We start from the raw sequence: 22,626 nt of genomic DNA, 5'->3' as shown, positions 1-22,626 counted from the left end.
CCCAACAGAAAGCAAAAACCCTCGAAGGGAGAACAGCAACTATGAGAAGCCATGGCAAATTCACCCAAAGAAACCGAAAAAGTCCAAGAGTGACCTGGCTGTTTCGAGTATCTCTCCTCCCTCACCAGAATCCAAGTCTTGTAAGTTTCTTTTTTTTGTTCTTTAAGCAAAGTTTTTTACTTCCTGAATTGATTTTGATTGCACAGACACACACACACACACACACACACACACACACACACACACACACACACACACACACACACACACACACACACACACACACACACACACACACACACACACTTTAGAATGTGAAGCTGCGCAGTTTTGATACTGTACCTGTTGTATCACTTGTATCCCAATTACACACTCCATTGACTTTAATCTCCATTTTTAATTTGATATAATTATATCTAATTAAAGTTAGTCACAGTGTCTAGTCCAGCGTCCCACAGCCCTGCAGATGAGTTCATCACAAAGTGCCACTTTTTACACACTTCCTCCTGCACTGCTACGCACTCTGAAGATAAATGTTTCACAAAGTTCTTGCATTAATGCAGATGAGAAGATCTTTCCGGCGGTAACTTTTTTTTTAGATCTGTAATAAATTAATATAGCCATAAGGTTGGAGTGAAGGATGACGCTCGAGACAATGAGGATCTGTCAAATAGGAAGCAAGCAGAGCCATAGACTACTTCAATAATTTAACATTGTGCTCTGTCACTGCCAGACCAGGTCTATTTTAGACTGCGGTCTGAGCATTTCTCACAATCAAGAGGAAGCTGGTGTCGGGATGAGTGCATGAGGGGAAAAAAAGGAAACGAGTGAGGGGGGAGAAGTCAGAACAAAGTAAGCAACACCCAGCACATAAAGGTGTACTTAAATGATGCGCAATACGAGAGTAAGAAGCCTTCAAAGATACATTTAAAGTCAAATCACATAAAAAATACATGTATAGGTGTTTGGGTGTGCAGAACTCATGAAAAATTGAAATCATAAGAACTGCTGCTCATCATTATTGTAAGATGTAGCAATAACACAACAGCCGTCACCAATGAAAAGAGGTTCCACTAATGCTTGATCTTCCTTTCTGTGCACAGTTTTGCAAAGGGTTAATGTGCTTTGGCCTCACTTCTACTGTATCCGACTGCTTTAATGGACATCCATAGTGGGAGTTGAACCCTTAACCATTAATCTACGCTGCTAAGATACAGCACAGCCCATTGTGGACGCAACACATAACAGAGGCGAGCAGAGGGAGAACAGAAAGGCACTCATTGCCGGAAGTAATGAAATATTTTTTTTCTCTCCAGTCTGTATTGGCAGAGACAATTGCTCTGTGTTTATTGTTGTTACAATGCCAAGGAGCTTAGTCAGAGTAGACAAGTGTAGAGGATGGAAGATTGTAGCAGCAGTGCTGTCTAACAGAAGGGTGATGCTTACTCTCGGCACCGGTCATCATGGATGTGATTCCCTCCAACAACATGACGTTAATTCTCAAATCCTTTCCATTATATCCTAGTTAACATGTATGTTCAGGCAGTGAACAGTGGCTAGTGGTCCTGTACATCTGTTTGGCAGCTCACTGGTTTTTTATATTAATTCAAATTAATTAATAAGAGCGTTAGATATGGATGAACTACATGTAAGCCCTCCTCTATAATAGAAAAACTCTCTTTCTTTGTATAAATAATGTCTGAATTCAACAGTTCGTGAATTAACCATCATATAGAAGCTACGGGACGCTGCTAGGCGAAGTGGGCAGGATGTAAGTACAGTATGTGGGTCATTTCCTGCTCCTGCTTTGAGTTGTGTTAAATGTTAATCAAAGAGGCTGACGGACACTGTCCCCTGGCCTCCGTCCAGTGAGCTTGGGGCCTGTTTAAGCAACGCATTGACTTTTCTGCAAGTGTTTACATTCAACTACATCCCACAGTAATACACAAAGTCATGTTGAGACAAAGTGGAGGTTAAAGATCAAATTACTGTGTGGTTGAGTATAGTTTTTGATTTTTGGTCAGAGTTATTGTTGTTTTTTTACAGAAGACTTATCTAATTCAGTTATCTTGTATGTTTTCTGTTTGTGATGTCCAGTGCCACGGTCCATCGAGTACCCAGCCTGGGACTGGAGGGAGAGCCGTGACTTTGACGAGCTCAGCCACATTCTGCAGGAGAGCAAGAAGCTGGGCAAGGCCCTGGAGAGTCTGTCACGCAGTGAGTGGCCGTAGCTCGGCAGAGTGCACGTGCACGCTCACACCATGCCGAGCAGCGTTTAACAGATCTTAACATACAGAAATAAAGCGTAGATTTGTAAATGTAATTTTAAATCCTTAGAGAAAACCGGATCGAGCAGCTAATCTTACAAGCCCGCCAATAAGCTTAGTAAATGCTTAAACTGGGATTTTCAACTGTATTAGATCCTTCTGTGCTTTAAAGTATTTTCTTCTCTCTGCAGGCATCGCCATCTCTGATGAGCTCGACCAGGTAGACATACTAGACTAGGGTCTTTATTAACTCATATATATATATATACACAGTACACTGGCATCACAGTGATGTGGAAATAGAGTTCTGTCACTCATCGCTCTGCAGCATCGCCCATCCGACATCAAACAAAAGCCATGTTTAATAACTTTCACTTGTCTGACGGAGCAGCACGGCTCTTTTTCTGATGATGAGCTGCTATCTCACGGGAGTGATATGCAGGAGTGATTTCAGCAAGAGTGTCTCCCTCTCCCTTGCTGCTGCAGTGTGCATCTTATAGGCAAAGTTTCTACTGAGCTCTGTCTTTGTCCTCGCCTGGCCCTGATTCTCTCCCAAACACAATAGTGCAGCGGCTGCCCAGGCTGGAGACACACAGAGCGATTTGGATGCGACGGGTTTTGATGATAGACGCAGCATATGTTTTGACAGGGCCTTCACTTTTTGCTCAGTGCAGCAGTACATGTCCAACATCCTTGGCTCTCATCCCAGAGATTTTCCTTCTTTCTCTGTGGGACGGGACAGGGGATGAATACTAAACACCTGCCCTGATCATGCAGAGACAATAGGATTTGATGCTTTGCTGGAATCAGTCAGAGACAAGCAGACATATCTAAGAGCAGGGTTGTAAATGTGTGCTGGCTGGATTTCGGAGCAGAATGGGAAGGAGGAAAATCTCAGACAATACTATGGTGCTTTTGAAAACTGAGATTACACACTTGTTATTGTGAAGAACATAGTCTTGGCTATGATTTCATTATATTAGAGGTCAAATTCGTTTTTATAGCAGATCTTTGACTCCACTGTCTCCTGTCTGCTTTTTTTCATTTACATCTGCATCTCTGTATCTTCAGTCAGTTGTTCTGCCTCTCATTATTCCTCTATTGCTCTTTTAGAACTTAGGAGGCTACAACTCAGGGGTGCGCCCTCGGGTGGTGGGGGAGTGGGTCGGTCGGGAAGAGGAGGACGCGGACCCTCTGGCTTCTGAGATGCTACAACCCCCCGTCCCTCGGGCTAAAACTGAAGTGTGCTGGAGTGGAGACAGCAGCCCCGCTGGGAGGTCGGTGATTGGCATTATAAGTATTTTTAGTCATAGATATGTGCATGTGTGAATCATTTAAATGAAATAAAAAAGTTTAAAACTTCAAGAAAGTTCACAAAGCTGTTGTTGGCTCTTTAAAAGTGAGGAGGAAGATTTCTAACTGTGGCTGCTGCCGCCTGAGGAATGCCCATCTGAATGGGTTTGATAATCCCATTTCAAAGGCGTGATTAAACATGCGTGCCATGATACTGCTTCAACCCAATTTCAAATTAAAGCTAACCTCATTTCTGTGCGCTCAAGGCCAAAGGAATATTGTGCATGTTATTTTAAAAAAGGACCCGTTTTTTGACAATATAATTGGAACCAACGTTGAACTGTTGAATTGTTTCTGGGAGCTTTTTCACCTTTTTTGGGATATTCATGTGTTTGCAAAACTATCAAGTTCTAAATAGCCTTTTACCTGCCGGAGTTCTCTGCCAGATGTTGCTTTTGCTGTGCGTGTGTACGACTCTGGATGTGTGTCACATGGACCGCAGCGGCTGATGTGACTAATTAGAGGACGATCGGATATAAAACCATAAATCATGCGCGATCCTGAGCTGACATACACGCAGTGTTAATCTCATTAGGTTACTGTATGGGTGGATTATAGGCAGAAATCACTTAGTTAGAAGCCTGAGCTGGGAGATAGGGCTGTGTGTGGGCCCACTGATGAGCTCTGCTCTGTGTGAATTTCGTAAATGAGATGGTTTCATTTTTACCTATGAACAGTGTGAGAAATTTACGCAGATGTGTGTTTGGAATGGTACAACATACCAAAAATAATCACAGCCCCTTCTCTTATCAACTGGAGAAGTATTTGGCTCATCTATTAGATCATTTAGATCAAGTATTTAACTGGGAACTTGCTTCAGATCCAAGATCACTTTGAAATCCTGAGCTTTTTTTTAACCAAGCCACCAAGTCAAAAATGGGGAGATCAGTAAAACGGTTATGAAACTGATTTTCTATCTGAGGGGGGAGAGTTGAAGGGAGGGAGGTGTAGAGGTAGAGACGAGAGTCAAAGATTCTGCGTGATGTTAAAGGGACAGGTACATTATAACAGCTGAACAACAGAGGTTTGTTATTGTACTTATATTTATAGTTATTTGTTATTGGCAAACTCCTTCTCAAAATCATTTCAGTGATGAGAGACTTCATTTAAGAGTGAAATAAATGTATTGACATGTCGCACAATAAAGTTTGGAAATGTGAAGAGTCTTTTGCTATTAGACCCCATCACAACGTCATCAATCTTTTATGGGGTGGAGATGCCATGAGTAGTACAAGAATATATATTTGATAACGCTACTGGTGAAGGGATGAAGCGAAATGTCTGAAGATCTGGATTGCTGTGTCGTGGAGCGGGGCTTCTGATGATGGAGGGAACCCCGTGGCGCAGGATGTGATGAGATCTGGAGGTGAAGGTGCCGGAGAAGGGTGGTGTCAATTTAACACTGAAATGGCAACTGGCAGCAGCAGAGAGGAGAACAGTCTAAGAGTATGACAATAATGATGTGATTGGCTCACGGAGATAATTGCAAAATCTGGTTGGTTAAACTAAAAGAGCCAATCGTAAACTGTGTGAGGCACGTTTTGGGGAATGGGGTCAAATATTTTTTACCAATAGATATCGCCATGAAACTTCTCAAGTTGATTACTTACATTAAGACAATTGCTTTTACAAGTTCTGGGAACTCTTATCCTGAATTAACAAATGAGGAATTATTTTATTAAATATGTGCAAAATTACATACATTTCCAGAACAGAAATCTGAACAATGGATAAAGCCAGGTTCAAAATATTTCACGACAAATACTGTTGATGAAGACAAAGTCAACAGCCATTAAAAAAATACTTTTACCAATGTATTATGAATCAGGCTGTGAATGATTTATGAACATGCCCTCAAAATATAGATCGGAATGAAATTGGTAACTTTGGTGTATGTACTTGCTACTAAAGTGGAGATTTCTGGCTCAGAGTAAAAATAAAACCTCATACTCATTACTACAGGAGAAAAGGGAAACATGTACTTATAGATATCATCATGAAACTTCCCTAGTAGATTATTAACCGTAAGACAATAAGTGATGAATGATATGGGCTGATGTCGCGGGTTCGTCTGAGGTTAATAACCAACAAATTTAAGATCCAGCTAAAAGTAAGACTCGGTTATGTTTTAATGTGTGTCAGATGATCAAAATGACCCCTCTGTCCAAGTGTAAAACTGGCAGAGCAGACCAGTGCTACCCTCTCCTAGCCTTAGTAGGCCACCTCCTGGGGTGCTTATACATTTTGCAGAAAAGAATCCCCACATGTTTTCAAGTTCGTGATCTTATTTGTCAAGCAAGTCCATGTTCCTCCTCCCACTTTGGTAAAATTACTTGGTTTTTTTTAACTCCTTGCTTCTGTCCCTCATTCCAGCCCACCTGTCACCGAGGACCATAAGGAGAGCTGACAGGTGGCCGAGGCGCTCTGTAAGATTGGCTGCAAACTCTAGATGGATAAGTGCAAGTTGCACATGGGAAATCAGATGCAGCTGTGGCAGCGGTATATTCTAGACTTATTCAAATGGTTTATTCTGACAGAGTCTGTCCAGTGGAAAGGTACTTCTTTATCACGTCTGTCAGTGCCATAAACTTCTCTCTCTTCTGAACTTCCTGCTAATATAAATATTATACATTTCTTTCTAATATACATTTAATAATATGTATTTCTCTCATGTACTTTATCTTAACACCAAGAGAAGCTGATGCCTTTGTGTATATAATAACAGGGAAAGATCATAATAGACAAAGATGGAGGGAAATCCAGCAACACCCGCTTTGATTTTGTGGTCATATGTATCGTCTTTAATGACTGGGTTGTACCATCTGAGGTTGATCCTTGTGCGGGGAATAAAAGCTGACACTGTTGAAGTTGCCAGCAGAAGTGAGCCAGAGATTTTCATAAGAGATATGAGCCTATAAAATGGTGAAATGCGTGTTTCCTTCATATTACCTTCCTGCTTTTAATATGTGTTGTCCTTTACTTACTTTCTCTGCAGCAATGTGTAAAAGTTGACCCTTCCAGTCTAAAGTTATTACTTGGAGCCACAAGAAAAAAGTTCAACTTTTTCCCAAAAGAGTTACATGAAAGAAAAATGTTTGTGCACCAACCACCTTGCTTTGACCATATTAGCAGATTTAATTATCCCAGAAATACCACACACAGAGTATGAAGACATATCTGTCATCTTATGACCCTTCCCCATTATCTGTGAATATAATTCATTAAACTGAGATTAGCATCAAATTAATACTCTTCTGCCCTGCTAATCCAAACCATTAGCCTGTGGCACGTGGAAATTAATTTCTCCAAATATAGAGGTAATGCAGAAGTCTGACATCATGATTGTATCAGTGGCTTTGACCCTATAGGAAGGAGATTTAATTTGGTCATTTTTCAGCTGTTCTCCATATCATTTTCACCTGAGAAATTAAATAAGGCTTATAGGGAAATAAATTTAAAGATAAGCATTAATTTTCTTCATGTATTCTTTTTATATTATTTAAAAACAGCCCGGGAGACAGCATGAGAACTGTTAAGCTATATGGTGCCATATAGCTTAACAGTTATGGTGCTGCAGTAAACCTTGACGCAAATGGATACTGCAGAAAAATAGTGTAATTTCCATTGCTGCACCCTGTTGCCTATGTTTATAAATGGCTACAGTACAGTATGTATGGTACATGTTGGCATAAGCTTTCATAAGAAATAAGTAGAGTATGAAGAGAATTGAAAAGCAAATGCAAAATAACACATACATAATGGAAAATAACTATTCTTGTTCAATATTATATTTTTGCACCGAGTGAATCATATTGGTAGAAAATGTTTTTGACTTATATAAAAAGAACAGTCTTGCATCTCTTTTTATCCCTTTGCTTTTCCTTAGGGGTAAAACAATGAAGGCAAAACTATTTTGTCCCCCTAATGGGTCCATTTATGTTTAATACTTTTAGATTTGATTATTGGCTCTCCTCTAAACTAAAAGCTAAAGAGGACACTTTCAACACTTCTACATGCTTGGATAACCTTCTCGGTGTCAGGCCCTCCTTTTTTTGTTATTCAACGCCCTCTAAATACTGCTTTGGCTTAGTGCTACAGCTATTTCTCCCATCTCATCTTTCCTCTGCTAACCATTTTTAGCAAGGTGTTCTGCACCTGCATGGCACTTGAAATGATTGTATGTTATTTTGTCCCTAATAACCATGGAGCAGCTGCCAACTGCAACAAGTGTTGAAACACACTTTTTAAATGTAGCCGCACATTTGAACGCCACTGAAGCAAATGCAACACTGTACTGCTTAAATATAAGCCTGACAGGTTAGGATGAGAGGATGTAATTACTATAGGGACATAGTTATTATAAAACGTGCTAATTCTGTAGGTGCATTTCTCTGTAGCAGAAAAAAACATGTTATTGATGATGATGATGATTCACATTTGACTTTTAAAGTACTTAATGACGCCTTGGGGCTGTGTGTGGGAAATAATCGTCACCAGCTGATGTATTTTAAGTCTTTATGATAATATGTGTCAGTAAATAGTGATCCAGTTTAGTGCGGGAGTCTTTGCAGCTCTTAAACCCTGACTCCTCTTCTGCTTGCCTCTTCAGCCTGAAGATGGAAACAAAGAGCAAAGGACTAAAGGAGCAGCAGCAGCATCACAAGAAGCTCTTGGCAGCCATGTTGTCCCAGGACTCCTTTGATTTGCTCCATAGTCCCGCCCCCTCGGTCGCAGAGGAAGAGATGGAGGATGAGGATGATGCCATGGAGCTTCTGGGTAATGTCACGTATTCCACTTTTTTATGTACAAAAGGCAGACCTGTGAACATTAAAACTTTGTTCTGCAGTACAATGAATCAATGTGACATGTTTTCCTATGAAGTTGTATTCCTTTGAATTCTGCTATTAATTGATGCCATTGATCATAATACAACACTCCTCACCCTGTGCATCAGCAAACGTGTGAGACAGACACCTGTTTTCCTACCCTTCCACATTTAAGTGGAGTGTGTGTGTGTGTGTGTGTGTGTGTGTGTGTGTGTGTGTGTGTGTGTGTGTGTGTGTGTGTGTGTGTGTGTGTGTGTGTGTGTGTGTGTGTGTGTGTTTGTGTCTCTTTTGCATTGCACTTTTTTTTCTTTTGTTTTCACTATTTTTTATTAATTATTTGATAGTGTTATATTTTCTGATTAAATCAAGCTGTTCTGATGTTCAGAAGTCAATATTGTATTTCAATATTGAAACGTTAAACAGGATGGAGGGACATTCTTTAGCAAAATATGTAGGCAGGAAACAGAAAAATCTAGAAATATGCTTTAGCAATGTTAAACTTGTATTTGTATTATATCTTGTTCTTCAGAAACATTTATTCGTCTGCTTTTCAAGTATTCTACTGGGTAACTGGTCAAATGTGACCACGGATTCCTACTGCAGCTTTCATAGTAGAAAAAGATAAAATATCAAAAGTATTAATGGTAAATATGAAGTTTTAGTGTCTTCTTCTTAGATGCCCTATATTGTTTCAACATTAAACATTGTAATGACCCAGAGGAGCCATATAAATAGCAATTCCCCCACTGACTTGAAAGCATTAGGTGTGTTAAAAGGACTTTGGGGCTGCTGCTCTTTCTCAACTGGAACAACTTAATCTGGTGCTCTTACTGTGCTATTAGTGGTGCAATTACTTTCTTTGGCCGCATGCATGTACTCAAATGCACCATGTTCATACATCTTCTCTGTGAGTGGTGGAAAGCACGTTGGTAAAATTAGAAAAGCACTTATTGAGGTAGAAGTAGACGTTGTGTTTGAGGAAAATAAAACTATTGAAATGGAAATTGTGGAAATTAAATGTATGGGACAGCTTAAAAGGGAGGGAATTGTTACATAGATGTGGACCTGTGGACGCACACTGTGTGTAGTGGAATGATATCTGGATGAGCAACGCAGCAGTCAGTTCATGTGATGTACTAAAGAACACTTTAGCAGTAGCTGTTAGAGGAATCTATGCTTCCTGTTTACATAGTTGGCCAGATGTTCTCAGACACTGCGTCTAGGTATTCACTCTGACAACTGACGAAACACAAAGTAGCTCCTTTTTATTTCTGTTTTTTGCGTTTGAGTGTGTGTGTGTGTGTGTGTGTGTGTGTGTGTGTGTGTGTGTGTGTGTGTGTGTGTGTGTGTGTGTGTGTGTGTGTGTGTGTGTGTGTGTGTGTGTGTGTGTGTGTGTGTTCACATTCCTTCATGCTATCGTGTGCCGACTGAAGATGGATGAGGAGGTGACGGAGTGGGTGGAAAGAGCATCTGAGCCTCGTTTTGGCTTTATTGAGTGGAGGGTCTGTGAACTTGTCACTTTGTCTCTGCAGACACAGGATGTGATACCTCATGCCAAATTCAATTTGTTGCCTGAAATATTTTGTGTTGTAAAGCGCTCTCTCTGTTTCTGTGTCACTTGTTCTTCCGCTCTGTCTCTGCTATGTGGTAATCTTCACCTGCAGGGTGAGTCTCTGGAGTAAAGTGGTTTCTCCCTGCATTGTAACACTACAACAAAGGGAGGTAATACACACAGCTGCTGCCACAGATGTGTACAGCACAGATTTCATCACCCTTAAGATTTATTGCACCAGCAGCTCTTGCACAATCCAACACTTTGAATTTTTGAGAGCTGTGTCCAATACTGGGAAAGGCTTTTCTACAAATAGAACTCAATTTCAAAGTCCCGTATTTTCTTCTACATTGGCTAACAAATGCCTGACATACAGTACTTCTTTGAGGAATAACAAGACACAACCTACTCCTTCCCTGTTTCTACAACATGGGCCCCAATTATAGTGTTTCAGTGCTTCTCCTCTCTCCTTAGAGCTCCTGCTCTGTGGTGACACACAAGCGACGTACGTCTTGGCTCTCTGCTCTACTGTCACAGCACTGAGACTCTAGTGCTTGTTAGCAGGATCTTTTCAACGGGGTCATTCAAAGGGTCACTTTTCTCTATTGATCTGTGGCAGAGTGGCCTCTGCAACAAATGATTGTTCTCAATTTGAAAGCTAAAGACTGTTTTATAATTGCTTGTTACCGAAGTAAAATAACTATTTCTTAAAATTGCCATTGAAAACTGTGATTGTTTTTCTGTGGCAATTGCCTAATCAATTAATCCACAAAGTGTTTGAGTATGAGCACAGACAGCAAATGAGCTAAGATGGACTGCATTCATAATGCAGCTTTTTATATTATAGACTGACAGACTTTTTAAAGCACTTTCTAAATAAAAAGGGAGTTCAGATTTATCTGACTGCTTGTTTTAATTGATGAAACTATGTGCAGTTATATAGAAAATTGAGGATGGGATACATTGAGATGCATCGAGCATTGTTGACAGATGAATAGTAATCAAATTGAATTGTGAGGCAAGTGAAGATTCACACCTTTTTAACATTTAATGTGGACTCTATTTGTATTTCTTTGTACTGTTCCATATCCCTTTTCTCCTTTGTAATAATTAGAAGAAATGTTGAGGAAACAATACATGAACTAGCTATATTTTCCTTTATATCAGCCAAATTGGCAGTATATAATGGTGATAAATATAGCCATAAAGGAGGATGTTGATGGTCTGTGATGGCCCACCTTGATCATAGCTCTAAGCACATTCCCCCAGTGACTTTTTCACTACAGTCCAGGGCAGTAATTCAAAGGAAATAATGCGGCGAGGTCATTTCTGATGTTCTGTCGAGGCCTGGTCATGGTGCTCTCCACAGGGACCGCCGCCACTGTGTTCACTGTCACTCTGAGTGGCCTGCCTCACAGCTGTAGAGAAATGAATGATCCTCAGGAGGAACCGTGGGCCTCATTTAGAAAGAGGGTCTTGGCACAAATTCTGTGGCTATGACCAAAAGCATGCCAAAGATGACTGATGCTCCTTGGCAGGCACAGTGATCCTGTGATAGTATATCGATCCCTGAAGGAGATATCTTTTCCTTGCTGCTGTCCACATGAAGGTCAGCTGCTCAGCAGCATGCCTGGAGTTGGTATTCATTCAATGACTGGCTCAAGGATTTTACATCGAGCAGGGCACTTGCTGTTGAATATGATAAACTTTTAAATTAGTGGATAACATTTTAGCAAATACTACATGTGTTGTGGCTTTAATTTGTACAGTTATCAATGACTGGCTCAAGGATTTTACATCGAGCAGGGCACTTGCTGTTGAATATGATTGGGCGGCTGTGGCGTAGTGGAGAGCAAGGTAGTTCTCCAATCAGAGGGTCGGTGGTTCGATACCCGGCTTCGGCAGTCGATGTGTCCTTGGGCAAGACACTTAACCCCAAGTTGCTCCTGAAGGCCATCGGTGTGGACTGGATGATGAATGTTAGTTAGAGTCTGATGGTGGCACCTTGATGGTAGCCTGTCATCAGTGTGTGAATGGGTGAATGATATGTAACATACTACTGACTGTAAGTCGCTTTGGATAAAAGCGTCTGCTAAATGACTGTAATGTAATGTAAAGTTATCCTTTGGAAAATTGCTATGGATTGGAGTGTTTTTTAATGTCATATTTATCATAATACTCGTCTCTTAACTTTGAGGAATACCTTTGTTAATTAATAACATTCAATAGCCTATATGGTGCATTGCTTTATGTTAAGTTATTGCCCCTTATGTTCTTTTTCATGCAGCAATAGTTAGTACTGCTCCCGAGATCGTTGGAAGCATGTTATCTATTTACGCCTTGGCCTAGGCTGACCTCTAGTGGCAGAAATATGGTATTACAGCTGATGTGTGTAAAGCCTGTTTGGAAGCATAGAGCAAGATGAGTGCATTTGGAACTAACCCTGATGTACAATTACATCAATTATTAGTTTAGTTTAGTTAATAATTATTATTAGTGAGAAATGAGCAGGTCCCATGGTGTGGATGTCATATTTACTCTTCCAAACTTCTGGAGGAACAGGAGAAGGCAGTTCTGAGCCACGGTGAACACTAAGGATATTGCATGATATCTACTGGGAGGCAAAAAAAGGAGCACTAGTTTGTCTATCTGTGTTACAACTAGAACATGCCAAAGAAAAAGATGCGTAATAAAAACAGGCTTAGAAGTTGCGACGAAAAGTTAACAACTAATCTTCATCTCAATATTGAGCAGAAAGGTTTTCTAGACTGGGTGTCTTTTTGCCAGCACCTGGATAAGAAGCTTATGAGAGAACAATGAGATCCTCTTGGATTGGTTTACAGTACGTTTAGTCAATGTGGTCCTGTTTAAAGAGACAATTACAAAAATCAAAAGACATGGCTTAAGGTTGTTTTGTTTTGTTCTGACTGTTTCAAAAATAGAAAATAAAATCAGCTTAGAGGCAAAGTCTTATTTGCTCTCTAGCTGCTCTCTGTGTTTTCCCAGTTGTTTTCATTAGATCTGAGCTTAATATTTGCCACTGTCAAAGCCATATTGGAAATGAATGTGACTCACATGTTCTTGTAAAGCCATGGAAAAAATGTCAGAATTCGAGCTGTCGCTGGGCGGTAAGACCACAGTTTTATACTGATCTGTATAAAGAAACACGCTGAGTTCAGTGTGTGGGGAAGAAACACCCTGTTTTTGGGCCTAGCAGTGTTATTTCATGGTGAGTTAATGAGACGAGTTAGCCAGTTCCCCGCTGTAAACTTACTGCTCTCGTCATCCTCGGTGGAAGTACTCCATTTCAGAGACGAAACCCTTTGAATTCTCAAAATGTAGTTTTGTGTGTATGTGTTATTTACATGCCTGTAGGCCCTTAAAAACATTTCATATATTTATTATCCTTTTTTTAAATTAACAGTAAATGTTGTTTATATTTTCTCTGTAGCAACATAACCTCAGACTCTATAAAGGTGTGATTCAGAGTCAAATTTTAATATGAATGTTAAATGTTAAAATCTTTCTCACAGACATGTTGCTCATTAAAGAATAGTTTATTGAGTTTTGGTTGGTGGACATTTGCAGACATAACTTTCAACTTAAAGATCCGGTTGGAGGGTTGTGACATCCGCCTTCATCTGCACACACTTACGTGGCGGCAGAGAGCAACAAAGATTCTCTCAGCGTTGAACATTCACACACACACACACACACACACACACACACACACACACACACACACACACACACACACACACACACACACACACACACACACACACACACACACACGAGTCCACAGACCCTTTTAGAATGTCGACCCACTTTGGCACGATTCCTGAAACAGGAGAGGAGGACATGAGAGTAGCGTTACCCACTCTCACTGATTCACAGTGACAGTGAGGATTTGATGGGGACAGGATGAGGGCATGATGAAGCTATGTCTGATCTTTGATACACATGGAATAAAGCAGCGTCTGGTGGATAAGTTACAATGCTGGTGTGTGGCTCTTTTGTCTGAGGATGTCGTATCTACCTTGATCAAGCAGGGTATGTGGTACAATACCATAGCAGTTCTTTGTTTGTGTGTGAAGTGAGCCAATCTTTACCACCCTGATATTTCATTATAAAATGTTCTATGTTAGGAGGTCATCTCCTGCATATAGACCCCTTGCCTCTGAGGGTGATTAAAGTCTTAGCCTTTCAACTCACAGAGGTCTGAACATTTACTTAGTCCCACTAAATGACTTTCTTTGGTGAAAGAGCAAAGCTGTTATTAGCTTTTACGGCTGACAGGAATGCCAAATATGTGTCGTGACGATTATTAGAAAAGGACTCCTTAAAGGTTTTACCATATATTTGGTATTCCCTGTGAGAAAGATCTAATATGTTGAAAACCAGAGGTAAAAGAGATATTCAGATTATTTAAGAAAGTAAATGTATCAAAACGTATATTACAAGCAAAGTCCTGCATTGAATTGTACTTGAAGTATCAAAAAGTAAAAGAACATGTAGGCCTATATTTTGTGTTAATGTGTGTAAGACCACTACTTTGGTCCAGACTATCCCCAGAGCATCAAGCTTAGTAACCTTTCCCTCTAGCGCCACCTGCAGGTCAAAGTTTTCACTTATCCTGGGAAATATCTCAACATCCACCACTCAATGTCTCCAGTATTTAGGCTTTATGACTTAAGCCTGCAATACTAGTGACCCTGCAACAGCCCCAGTAGTACGGTTTAGTGCTAATTAGCTAATGTTAGCATGCTAATGTGCTAAACTGAGATGTTGAGCATTAGCTGAAACACTGCTGTGTCCCAGTACAGCCTCACAGAGACGCTTGCATGGCTCCAGACCAGTCTTATTTAGTTGTAGCTGGCTAAGGTGGAGCTAATTTGACCTGTTTTCTCTATTCTGTAGTTTAAACTACACATTGTTGCTTATAAACTCATATGTTTTATGTGTTAGATCTTAATGTACATAGTAACTAGTAAAGTGTCAAATAAATACATGTATTGGAGCAGAAAACAGCAAGTAAAAATGCTCATAGTCACTTTCCACCACCGCTGAGAACATTGTGAATATCATTGAACTTTGTGTAATAGTGAAACGTAATGTTACTGAATGGGCTGATTGCGGTGCTATAAGAGCTGTCTCTTTGTCCTCTGCCTTAGGCCAACATTCAGACTGCCAGAATTAGCAGACAAGGCACACACTTCCTGACGCCAGAACCCCCGCCACACACACACACACACACACACACACACACACACACACACACACACACACACACACACACACACAGACACACCTCCCATCGCCCCCATTGCCCCCTTCATCCTTCACCCAGACACACCAGAGACACAACAGTTGCCCTGGAAACAATGTAAACCAACACAACACAGCAGTATCATCGCAGTGCATTGAGAGGGGGGTGAATGAGAATATCTCAGTGGTCTGAGTTGCTTCAGCACTAAATCTTTCACTCGAAGTAGAAGCATAAAAAAAAAAGGTCTGGGTTCACCTCTGAAGGTTTCACCGGCCCGATGCCGAAAAGACGGTCACCAGTAAAAGTCTGAACTGCGCCCAAAATTTGACGCCTGTAAAAGTCTCTAATTGAGAGGCAAATTGCTGTGGTACAGTATGACGGTGGTATTAATGGAAGCAATTACCAGTAGGCAAGGAGACTACTTTTAGATTTATGGTATGATCACAGCCACTCATTACGCAGAGCATGGCCTCATACCGACCAGCGCCTTCGATGAACTGAGCAGATTATCTGAATGGAGGGGAGCTTAATGGACATAGTGATGCTGTGTTGTGGCTACTGTTGCCAGAGAGAAAGCAAAATATGGTAGATAGACACACAAGGATGATATCTACAGATAGCGATGTTATCCAGAAGCCCAGATAAAGGATTTAGGTGAATAGAAGCATTGTGTATCATGGGTGACTGGGCTAAAGAGCCCCCAACTGTGCAGCGTTATCTAAAAGAGCAAAAAGTAAAACAAATAAAAAGTTACATCACTGTTCTGTGGCTCCGCTCTGCTGCAAAATCAAGATTTAAGAGACAAATACACAAGTGAGTTATAGACTTATGTCATCGTGCTGTAATTGGTGTGTAATCAGTAGTCAGTGTGTTTTTTGTGTTGAGCCGTGCGTCTGTCTGTGTAACTGTGTGTGTGCTGCTGTATCTATGTGTTTATCACAAACAAGCAGGGAAACTCAAAATAATTATAGACATTTAAACTCAAAGGAGAGAATTGCTCGCTGTTCATCAACATATCCCTTCACTCATGGGAACTTGTTTGCATGTTTGTTTTATTAAATCAAAAATTGCTCAGTTGTTCTTCTATCATCAACATCTCTCGACCCTCTTGTACAGGCAAATTCCAGTTTTATTGATTACTTAGTTCTTTTATAAGTGATGATTAAAATCATATTTTTTAACTGTAGATGGCAGCTTTGATCCTGATAGACGGCTGTTTTGATAAATTTACTGCGTAATACATTTAGAACGTATACCTCCTTAAAGCTCAAAGTATAATTCAGCAACATATTAAAGCAACAAGTTGAAAATAAAAGTCATCATGAAATTTCCAAAACACGCTGCAGCTGAAGTCACTTTCCCAACTATAATGACTGGTATTGTAGAGCATCAATACATCAGGCTCTGCTGCGCCCGCAGCGACGTCCTAATCTCTGTAATATTTGCGGTTAGAAAGGGAGTTAAAAGGAGGTTTGCACCGAGGTCTGCGATAAGACTTTCCATAGGCCTCAGAGCTGTGATGTTACCCTGCTCATGTGTGTCCCCATCTGATTCTGATCAGGTTTTTTTTTTTTACTGCTGCGCTCAAGCGTCGTGGAGCCTAACAGGCATATGTTTAGGGCCAAGAGGGGGGAGGAGGGTGCTATTGAAAGCCGAGACACAATTATGAAATGTAAGTTGGAATATTGTTTTTATTACAAAGCCAAACAAATGCGTCCCTGCCGCGACTCACATCAAAGATGTCTGTCTGACGACTAACCGCCGAGTGGCGGCTTTGGTGCTGGAGGCCTAATGGAAAACAAATGCTGCCTGTACGTGTGAGGACAACTGAAGTGTGAGGTCTGCAAGTGTCACTGTACGCGTCGGGTTGAGTATGTGCAATGTGCCTTTTTTTTTTTGAAATCCACGTCTAGTATGTTGCTCACACATGTGGGTCTCTGTGTGTGAGTTAGTGCAGCCTTTTGACTGTAAGAGGCATGTATCACTTAAAGACGATTAATTACAGCCCAGTGTTGTGCGGTGGGACGCCTTCTCTGCTCATGAAAGAATGGAAAATTTAATTATTTCACTTCAGATGAGACACAAGAACTCACAGCACTTGGATTTGGTGCAGAGGATGATGAAGTGTGTGCGTGCGTGTCTACCAGCTCCACGTGTGGGGTAGTGTGGAGATGATTCCACCCTGTTCATCTGTCAACGTGTCAACCCGGAAGGTGTATATTAAGTTATTTGTGAAGCCAATGCGCTAATTATGTCTTCAGCTCTGTTTTCCAGCCCTGAGAAGAGAGCCAGCCAATCCATCGCTGTCTAAACAACATGAAATTACATGGAAAGTTGGAGAGAGGAGCGCACGAACACTTTATCCGTGCACACTACTCCGCTCCTTTCTGGCTACTCTGTGAGTGAGTGATTGCGGCACGGAATTCCTCATCGTTCAGGCCCTTTTGTTGGGATTGCATCGCTCAAATAGTTTCCATTCCCCACCTCCTCTCACTCCACCTACCCCCAGCGCAGACCCTTTTTATATATCTGCCATGTCTCGTCGTTAGACGGGGGGAGCAGAGCATGCATGGCTGCCCCGGTGCCCAGGGAGTGGAAATGTGACGGGCTGACAAACGGGCGAGTGTGGACAGACGTTTGTTGTGTCTAGACAGAGGCTCGGGAGGCTGTCATGGTCTCAGGGTAAGAGCTGGTCTCGTGAGAGACACACTGTAAACTTATCATGGTGGTATTGTGGGTTCTATCGTGAACCAGGAGAGAATGCACTCAGTCGTATGTGTTTTACTAAGCAGGCACAGAAGTGAAAGGAAATACTTGAGACACTATAAATCATCTGCCTGAGCATGGGTTTGGGAGTCGCACGTGGAAACCAGCTAGGTGTCGAGACAACACAGTTAGTTTTTGGTTACATAATGTGAAGTTGATTTGAGATCATTTCTTTGAAAACATTTAAAGAGTAGTAGATCTGGTGCTCATTGAAATATATTCAATTAAATGGCGCATTCTACTATCTCTGTTTCTGTTTTCGATGCAACAAAAATCTACTTTTTACCAAACAATTTCTGCTGTAATATTCAGGTTTACAGACATCAGTGTAATACAGTGTGAGCGTATACGCCAGAATACTTATGTGCATGTAAAAGAACTTTATTAACCACGCTAACACCCAAACCCCAACCCTGTGAGACACATATTTATCACTTTAGCACTCCATACACAGGCCCTCCTCAGAGCGTGGTGACAACACAGAAATGTGTCACCTCTCCCTTCCCAGCAGAAAATTCTGAATTGGATTCGGCCTCAACAAGGGCCGACATGGCTGAGATTCAGACTGCTGCTGCACAGATGAAGGGCTGCGCTAATTCTAAAAGCCTGCACTCCTTGGAGAGAGTGCAGTTTTACAGAATTTGGAACCCTTTTTTTACTAGCTCATCTGTATCGACAAACAAGCATATGCATGAAATACCAGTTAGCCTGACCAGGAGTTCGTCTCTTTTGTGCAATGGTGTCCTTTCATCTCTCATCTGGCCAAAAGGAGGAACAGTGTGGAACCAATTGCTTCAGCGCAAAATGCTGTGACAGTGTGTTGACCTCAGACACAGTCTGAATGAAATGGAGGTCTCACTGTTCTGTATTGGAGGCACTTCACAAAAGCCTTTGTTTACCTCGGTGACCTGTGAGTGTGTGAGATTAGCTTTCACTTCCCTCAGACACGGAGGTCTTTCTCTCCAGTATTGTGTCATTTTTTTATTGACAAGAAGGAAACAAGTCCAAAAGACAAAGTGGGAGTTGAGGTGACAAGCAGCTGTGTACACTGAGGTCATGTTCTCCTCCAGAGTTGGAGCCGCTTGCCGTTGTTCTTTTTACTATTTCATGCAAGCTGCAGCCTCGCAAGTGAATTTTTTCTAAGCTTCAAGTGATGATTTGTCTCACAGGCGAGGACCCAAAGAAAATCTGGCATGCAACACAAGTCAGTCGCCAAAAGGAGGGAAATGTTTTAGAAATGGGATTGGATGAAGAGAAAAGAGGAAAAAGGTGATGGCCGAAACTTGAACAGTTCCCACGACCAGCAAACAGCCCAAATCGCTGGTGGCTCTCTGTCCCCACCCCCTCCAATGCATACCGTGATGAATGGGACATATAATATCGCCCTGCTTGAGGGTATTACTGGAATGAATCTGTCCTCCTCGAAACGCTAAAACAACACTCGTTCTCAGACTGCCTGGACGCGATGTGAGTGACATGACTGATGTGATGATGATGATGTGATCAAAATGCAAGAAAAGCAAGAAACTCCCAGACTTTGTTAAAGGTCTTGAATAAACTTATTGATTTAGATCGTTTGCCAACAGTTTATGGTGTTAAGCTGTAATGTTGTCAGAACTACTGTAGTTAAGAGAACCACATGATAACATTTGTCAATTTTTTGGCATTTAGTGATTAGTTATTGTTCAGATGTTTTGTTAACTCTCTACATGTGAATCATTCTTCCTCAAAGCCCCAAATGAAAACCTCATGATGACGTTAGAAGTAAAGAGAGGGGATCACAGAAGTCAGTAGGATTCATTCTCTGGGAACAATGAAGGTTTGCACGAAATTTCAAGGCAATTCTCCTACTAGTTGTTGAGATATTTCAGTGTGGACGGTCCAGACAACAAATAATTAATAACACAAGACTCCGTGTAGAGTAAGTGGATTCCACGAAACAGTGCACTTAGGTTTCACTACAAATTAATATCCTGACGCCCAAAGGAGACAGGTGAGATTTTCTGGCTCTGCGCCACGGTGATGGATGGAGGGAGAGAGTCCTCATGAGCAAGTGTCATCCAATCTAATCCAGGTGATTAGTCATGCATTCTCCTTTTTTTTTTTAAAGCTCAAGGTGTGAGGCCCATTTTCCCCCCAAAACCAGGGGGCCAGGTAACGCGATCCCCTACGTGTATGTGTGTGTCTGGTCATTTGAAACCAACAGTAATACTTTTCATTGAGACAAGCACACTGTATGCACAAGAGCAGAAACAATGCCAGCGAGAGGTGAGAATATACCGTATGTCCTGAAGGCGACCCCCCCCCTTTCCATTGGCAAAGCTCCGAAATTCTTCTGGTCTGACGAGAGGAACGGGACAAATATTGTTAAGGTGATCGGTCAAAATGTTCTGCCTGATTCAACATGTGTATATAAAAGCTTGACCAGTAAAACTAAACCAAGAGTCCAGACACCCACTCGCTTCTCATTCTCATAACATGGAAAGTACTGCAATATGTTTTATCTCTTGAGGACGCATTCAAAACCAAAATGGTCTGGCTGATTCAGACTCTCCCCTTTGAACTTCTGTTATATTTAATGAACCGTTAACTTTTTATTATTCTACTCCAGTGCCGTTCTTTCATAAGTCTCGTTACTGGCGAGTTTTATGCTTTCTTTTCCCTATCATGCTATTGCAGTGTCTATTAAAGAAACGTGTGTCTGTCTTGATGCTGAACATTTCGTACTCGGATATAATGGCTGGTGATCCTGTTTAGTCTTGTGTCACATCCCAACTTCCAACTTTGAATTGTTCCATGTGGAGATCATTTCATCGCAAAGGGAACAGCTGTTTTTTTTAGATGAAGCAGATATCTTAGAATAGACAAAAGAAAGTTTATTTAACATGTACATGAGAAGAAAAGTGAAAAAGGACCTCTGCACCTGTTATCTCTGTGTTTGTGGAAACATATTTGCTCACATCTAACTATAATAGCTGCAGACAAACAGAGTAAGAAAACAAAACTGGCGTCTAATGCATATGGACTTCTTTAGAGACTCAGATGGATCTATGTGTGATGTGTGTGTGTGTGTGTTGCTCTGGAGAACACAGGGATAGATCAGACGAAACCCAACTTTCCAGCTCTCCATCTCCGTCTTACTGCTTGTTTTTCTCCTCTGAATTCATTGTTCTTTGTCCCCCTTTTTTTGTCTTCAGCTTGTTAACGTGCCCTTCCTGTTTCTACGCCGCCGCCGTGCGCCGTGTCGTTGACTCTCCCGCATCACTTCTCATAACAAAGAGTTTTGTGTTGATGATGCCAGCTTTTCCCTTTTTTTTTCTCGTGGATGTATGTGTGTGAAAAGCGTGTGAGTGAGCGCAGCAGCAGGATGTTTGTTTACTGTCGTGTGCTTGCACGCTCCTTTGACTCTAAGCAGCCTGTCATCACTGGGCATCATATTGGCACGAGAGAGACCGAAGTATGATTAATGACCGGCCTTCTTCCTCTCCCTTTGTTTTCTCTGTCCCTCCTTGTGTCTCTTTGACTCCCTCCCTCCCTCCCTCCCTCCACCCCCCTTCAGAGGACCTGGATGACCTGCGGATGGAGGGTGTGACGGGCTTGGCTCCGTCCGGCAGTAAGTTCAGCCAGGGACGCAGCTCCTATCAGTCTGAACCACAGGCCAAAGTTACTCTCAACATCTGCTCCAGGTGTGCCAGGTAAATGTTTCCACCTTCTCTTATCTGGTGCTCCTCTGGAGAGAGATGAATATTTGAGACAGCACAGCTCTGGAGAGTCTGACCTACAGGGGTTTATAGGAATAGTTCAACATTTTTGGATTTTTTTTTTATACTGGGAGTTAAATGAATAGATTTATACCCTTCTGATGTCTGTCCGGAATATAAAGACCACCAGGCTTATCTAATCATACCGGCTAAACATGACAGATATAGCTCTCATCTAACTCTTGGCAATGTCAAACTCTCTCTCTTAATTATATGAATTCAAATTCATTTTAGCTACAGTAAGGTTGAGTTTATTAATTTTACAGATTTTATTCTCTCCGTCATCTGAATTTGGTCCTATCCCAGGTCATGTCTCCTTGTGCCGTACCTTTCGCTCCCCACCCACTCTTTCTGCATCTGTATCAGAGGTAGCATACATCAACATTCAGAAGAGAGAATGATATCATATCTGAAGTGCATTCCGGTGTTTCTTGTTTTCACAAATCAGCCCTGAGCACAGATATTAATCTCCATTATCACCCTTTCTGTCTTTATCACAGTTTTTTCTCTTCTGACACATTTCCTGTTCCCCACCTGAACCACAGCATCATTGTAGTGCTCACATATCTCAGTGTTGGGTGTGATACAGCAGGCAGGTGTGGGCAGGAGTCTTCCTTGATTCCAGTCAGATAAACGGGTATCTGTTCTCTCAGACGCCAGGCACACATCTGCCTGCACAGCCTCCTCTGTTTGGGGTTTGGAATTTGTGTGTTTCCTGATCTTCTTTCATTCACGCTGCTTATCAGTTTCGCTCCACTCACAGGCTGTTGTCAGGATGTTCTCAGATGCTCTGCAGGAGGATCAGTTGTATCAGTGGATTTTTTTTGCTGGA

At 41.5% G+C, this 22,626-nt stretch overlaps 1 protein-coding gene across 1 annotated transcript in view; it reads left to right on the top strand.

Moving 5' to 3' along the window:
• The window catches only part of c21h8orf34 (chromosome 21 C8orf34 homolog), a 55,029-nt gene that overhangs the window by 12,498 nt on the left and 19,905 nt on the right, over positions 1-22,626 (top strand). Inside the window, exons 3-8 of the mRNA XM_054623282.1 lie at positions 9-140; positions 2,098-2,217; positions 2,459-2,487; positions 3,381-3,544; positions 8,230-8,396; positions 21,593-21,728. Coding sequence (XP_054479257.1) covers positions 9-140; positions 2,098-2,217; positions 2,459-2,487; positions 3,381-3,544; positions 8,230-8,396; positions 21,593-21,728 — 748 coding nt within the window. The remainder of the gene's footprint in view (positions 1-8; positions 141-2,097; positions 2,218-2,458; positions 2,488-3,380; positions 3,545-8,229; positions 8,397-21,592; positions 21,729-22,626) is intronic.

Source organism: Anoplopoma fimbria, chromosome 21, assembly GCF_027596085.1.
Source record: "Anoplopoma fimbria isolate UVic2021 breed Golden Eagle Sablefish chromosome 21, Afim_UVic_2022, whole genome shotgun sequence".
NCBI lineage: Eukaryota > Metazoa > Chordata > Actinopteri > Perciformes > Anoplopomatidae > Anoplopoma > Anoplopoma fimbria.
This window is presented reverse-complemented; position numbering and strand designations above follow the sequence as displayed.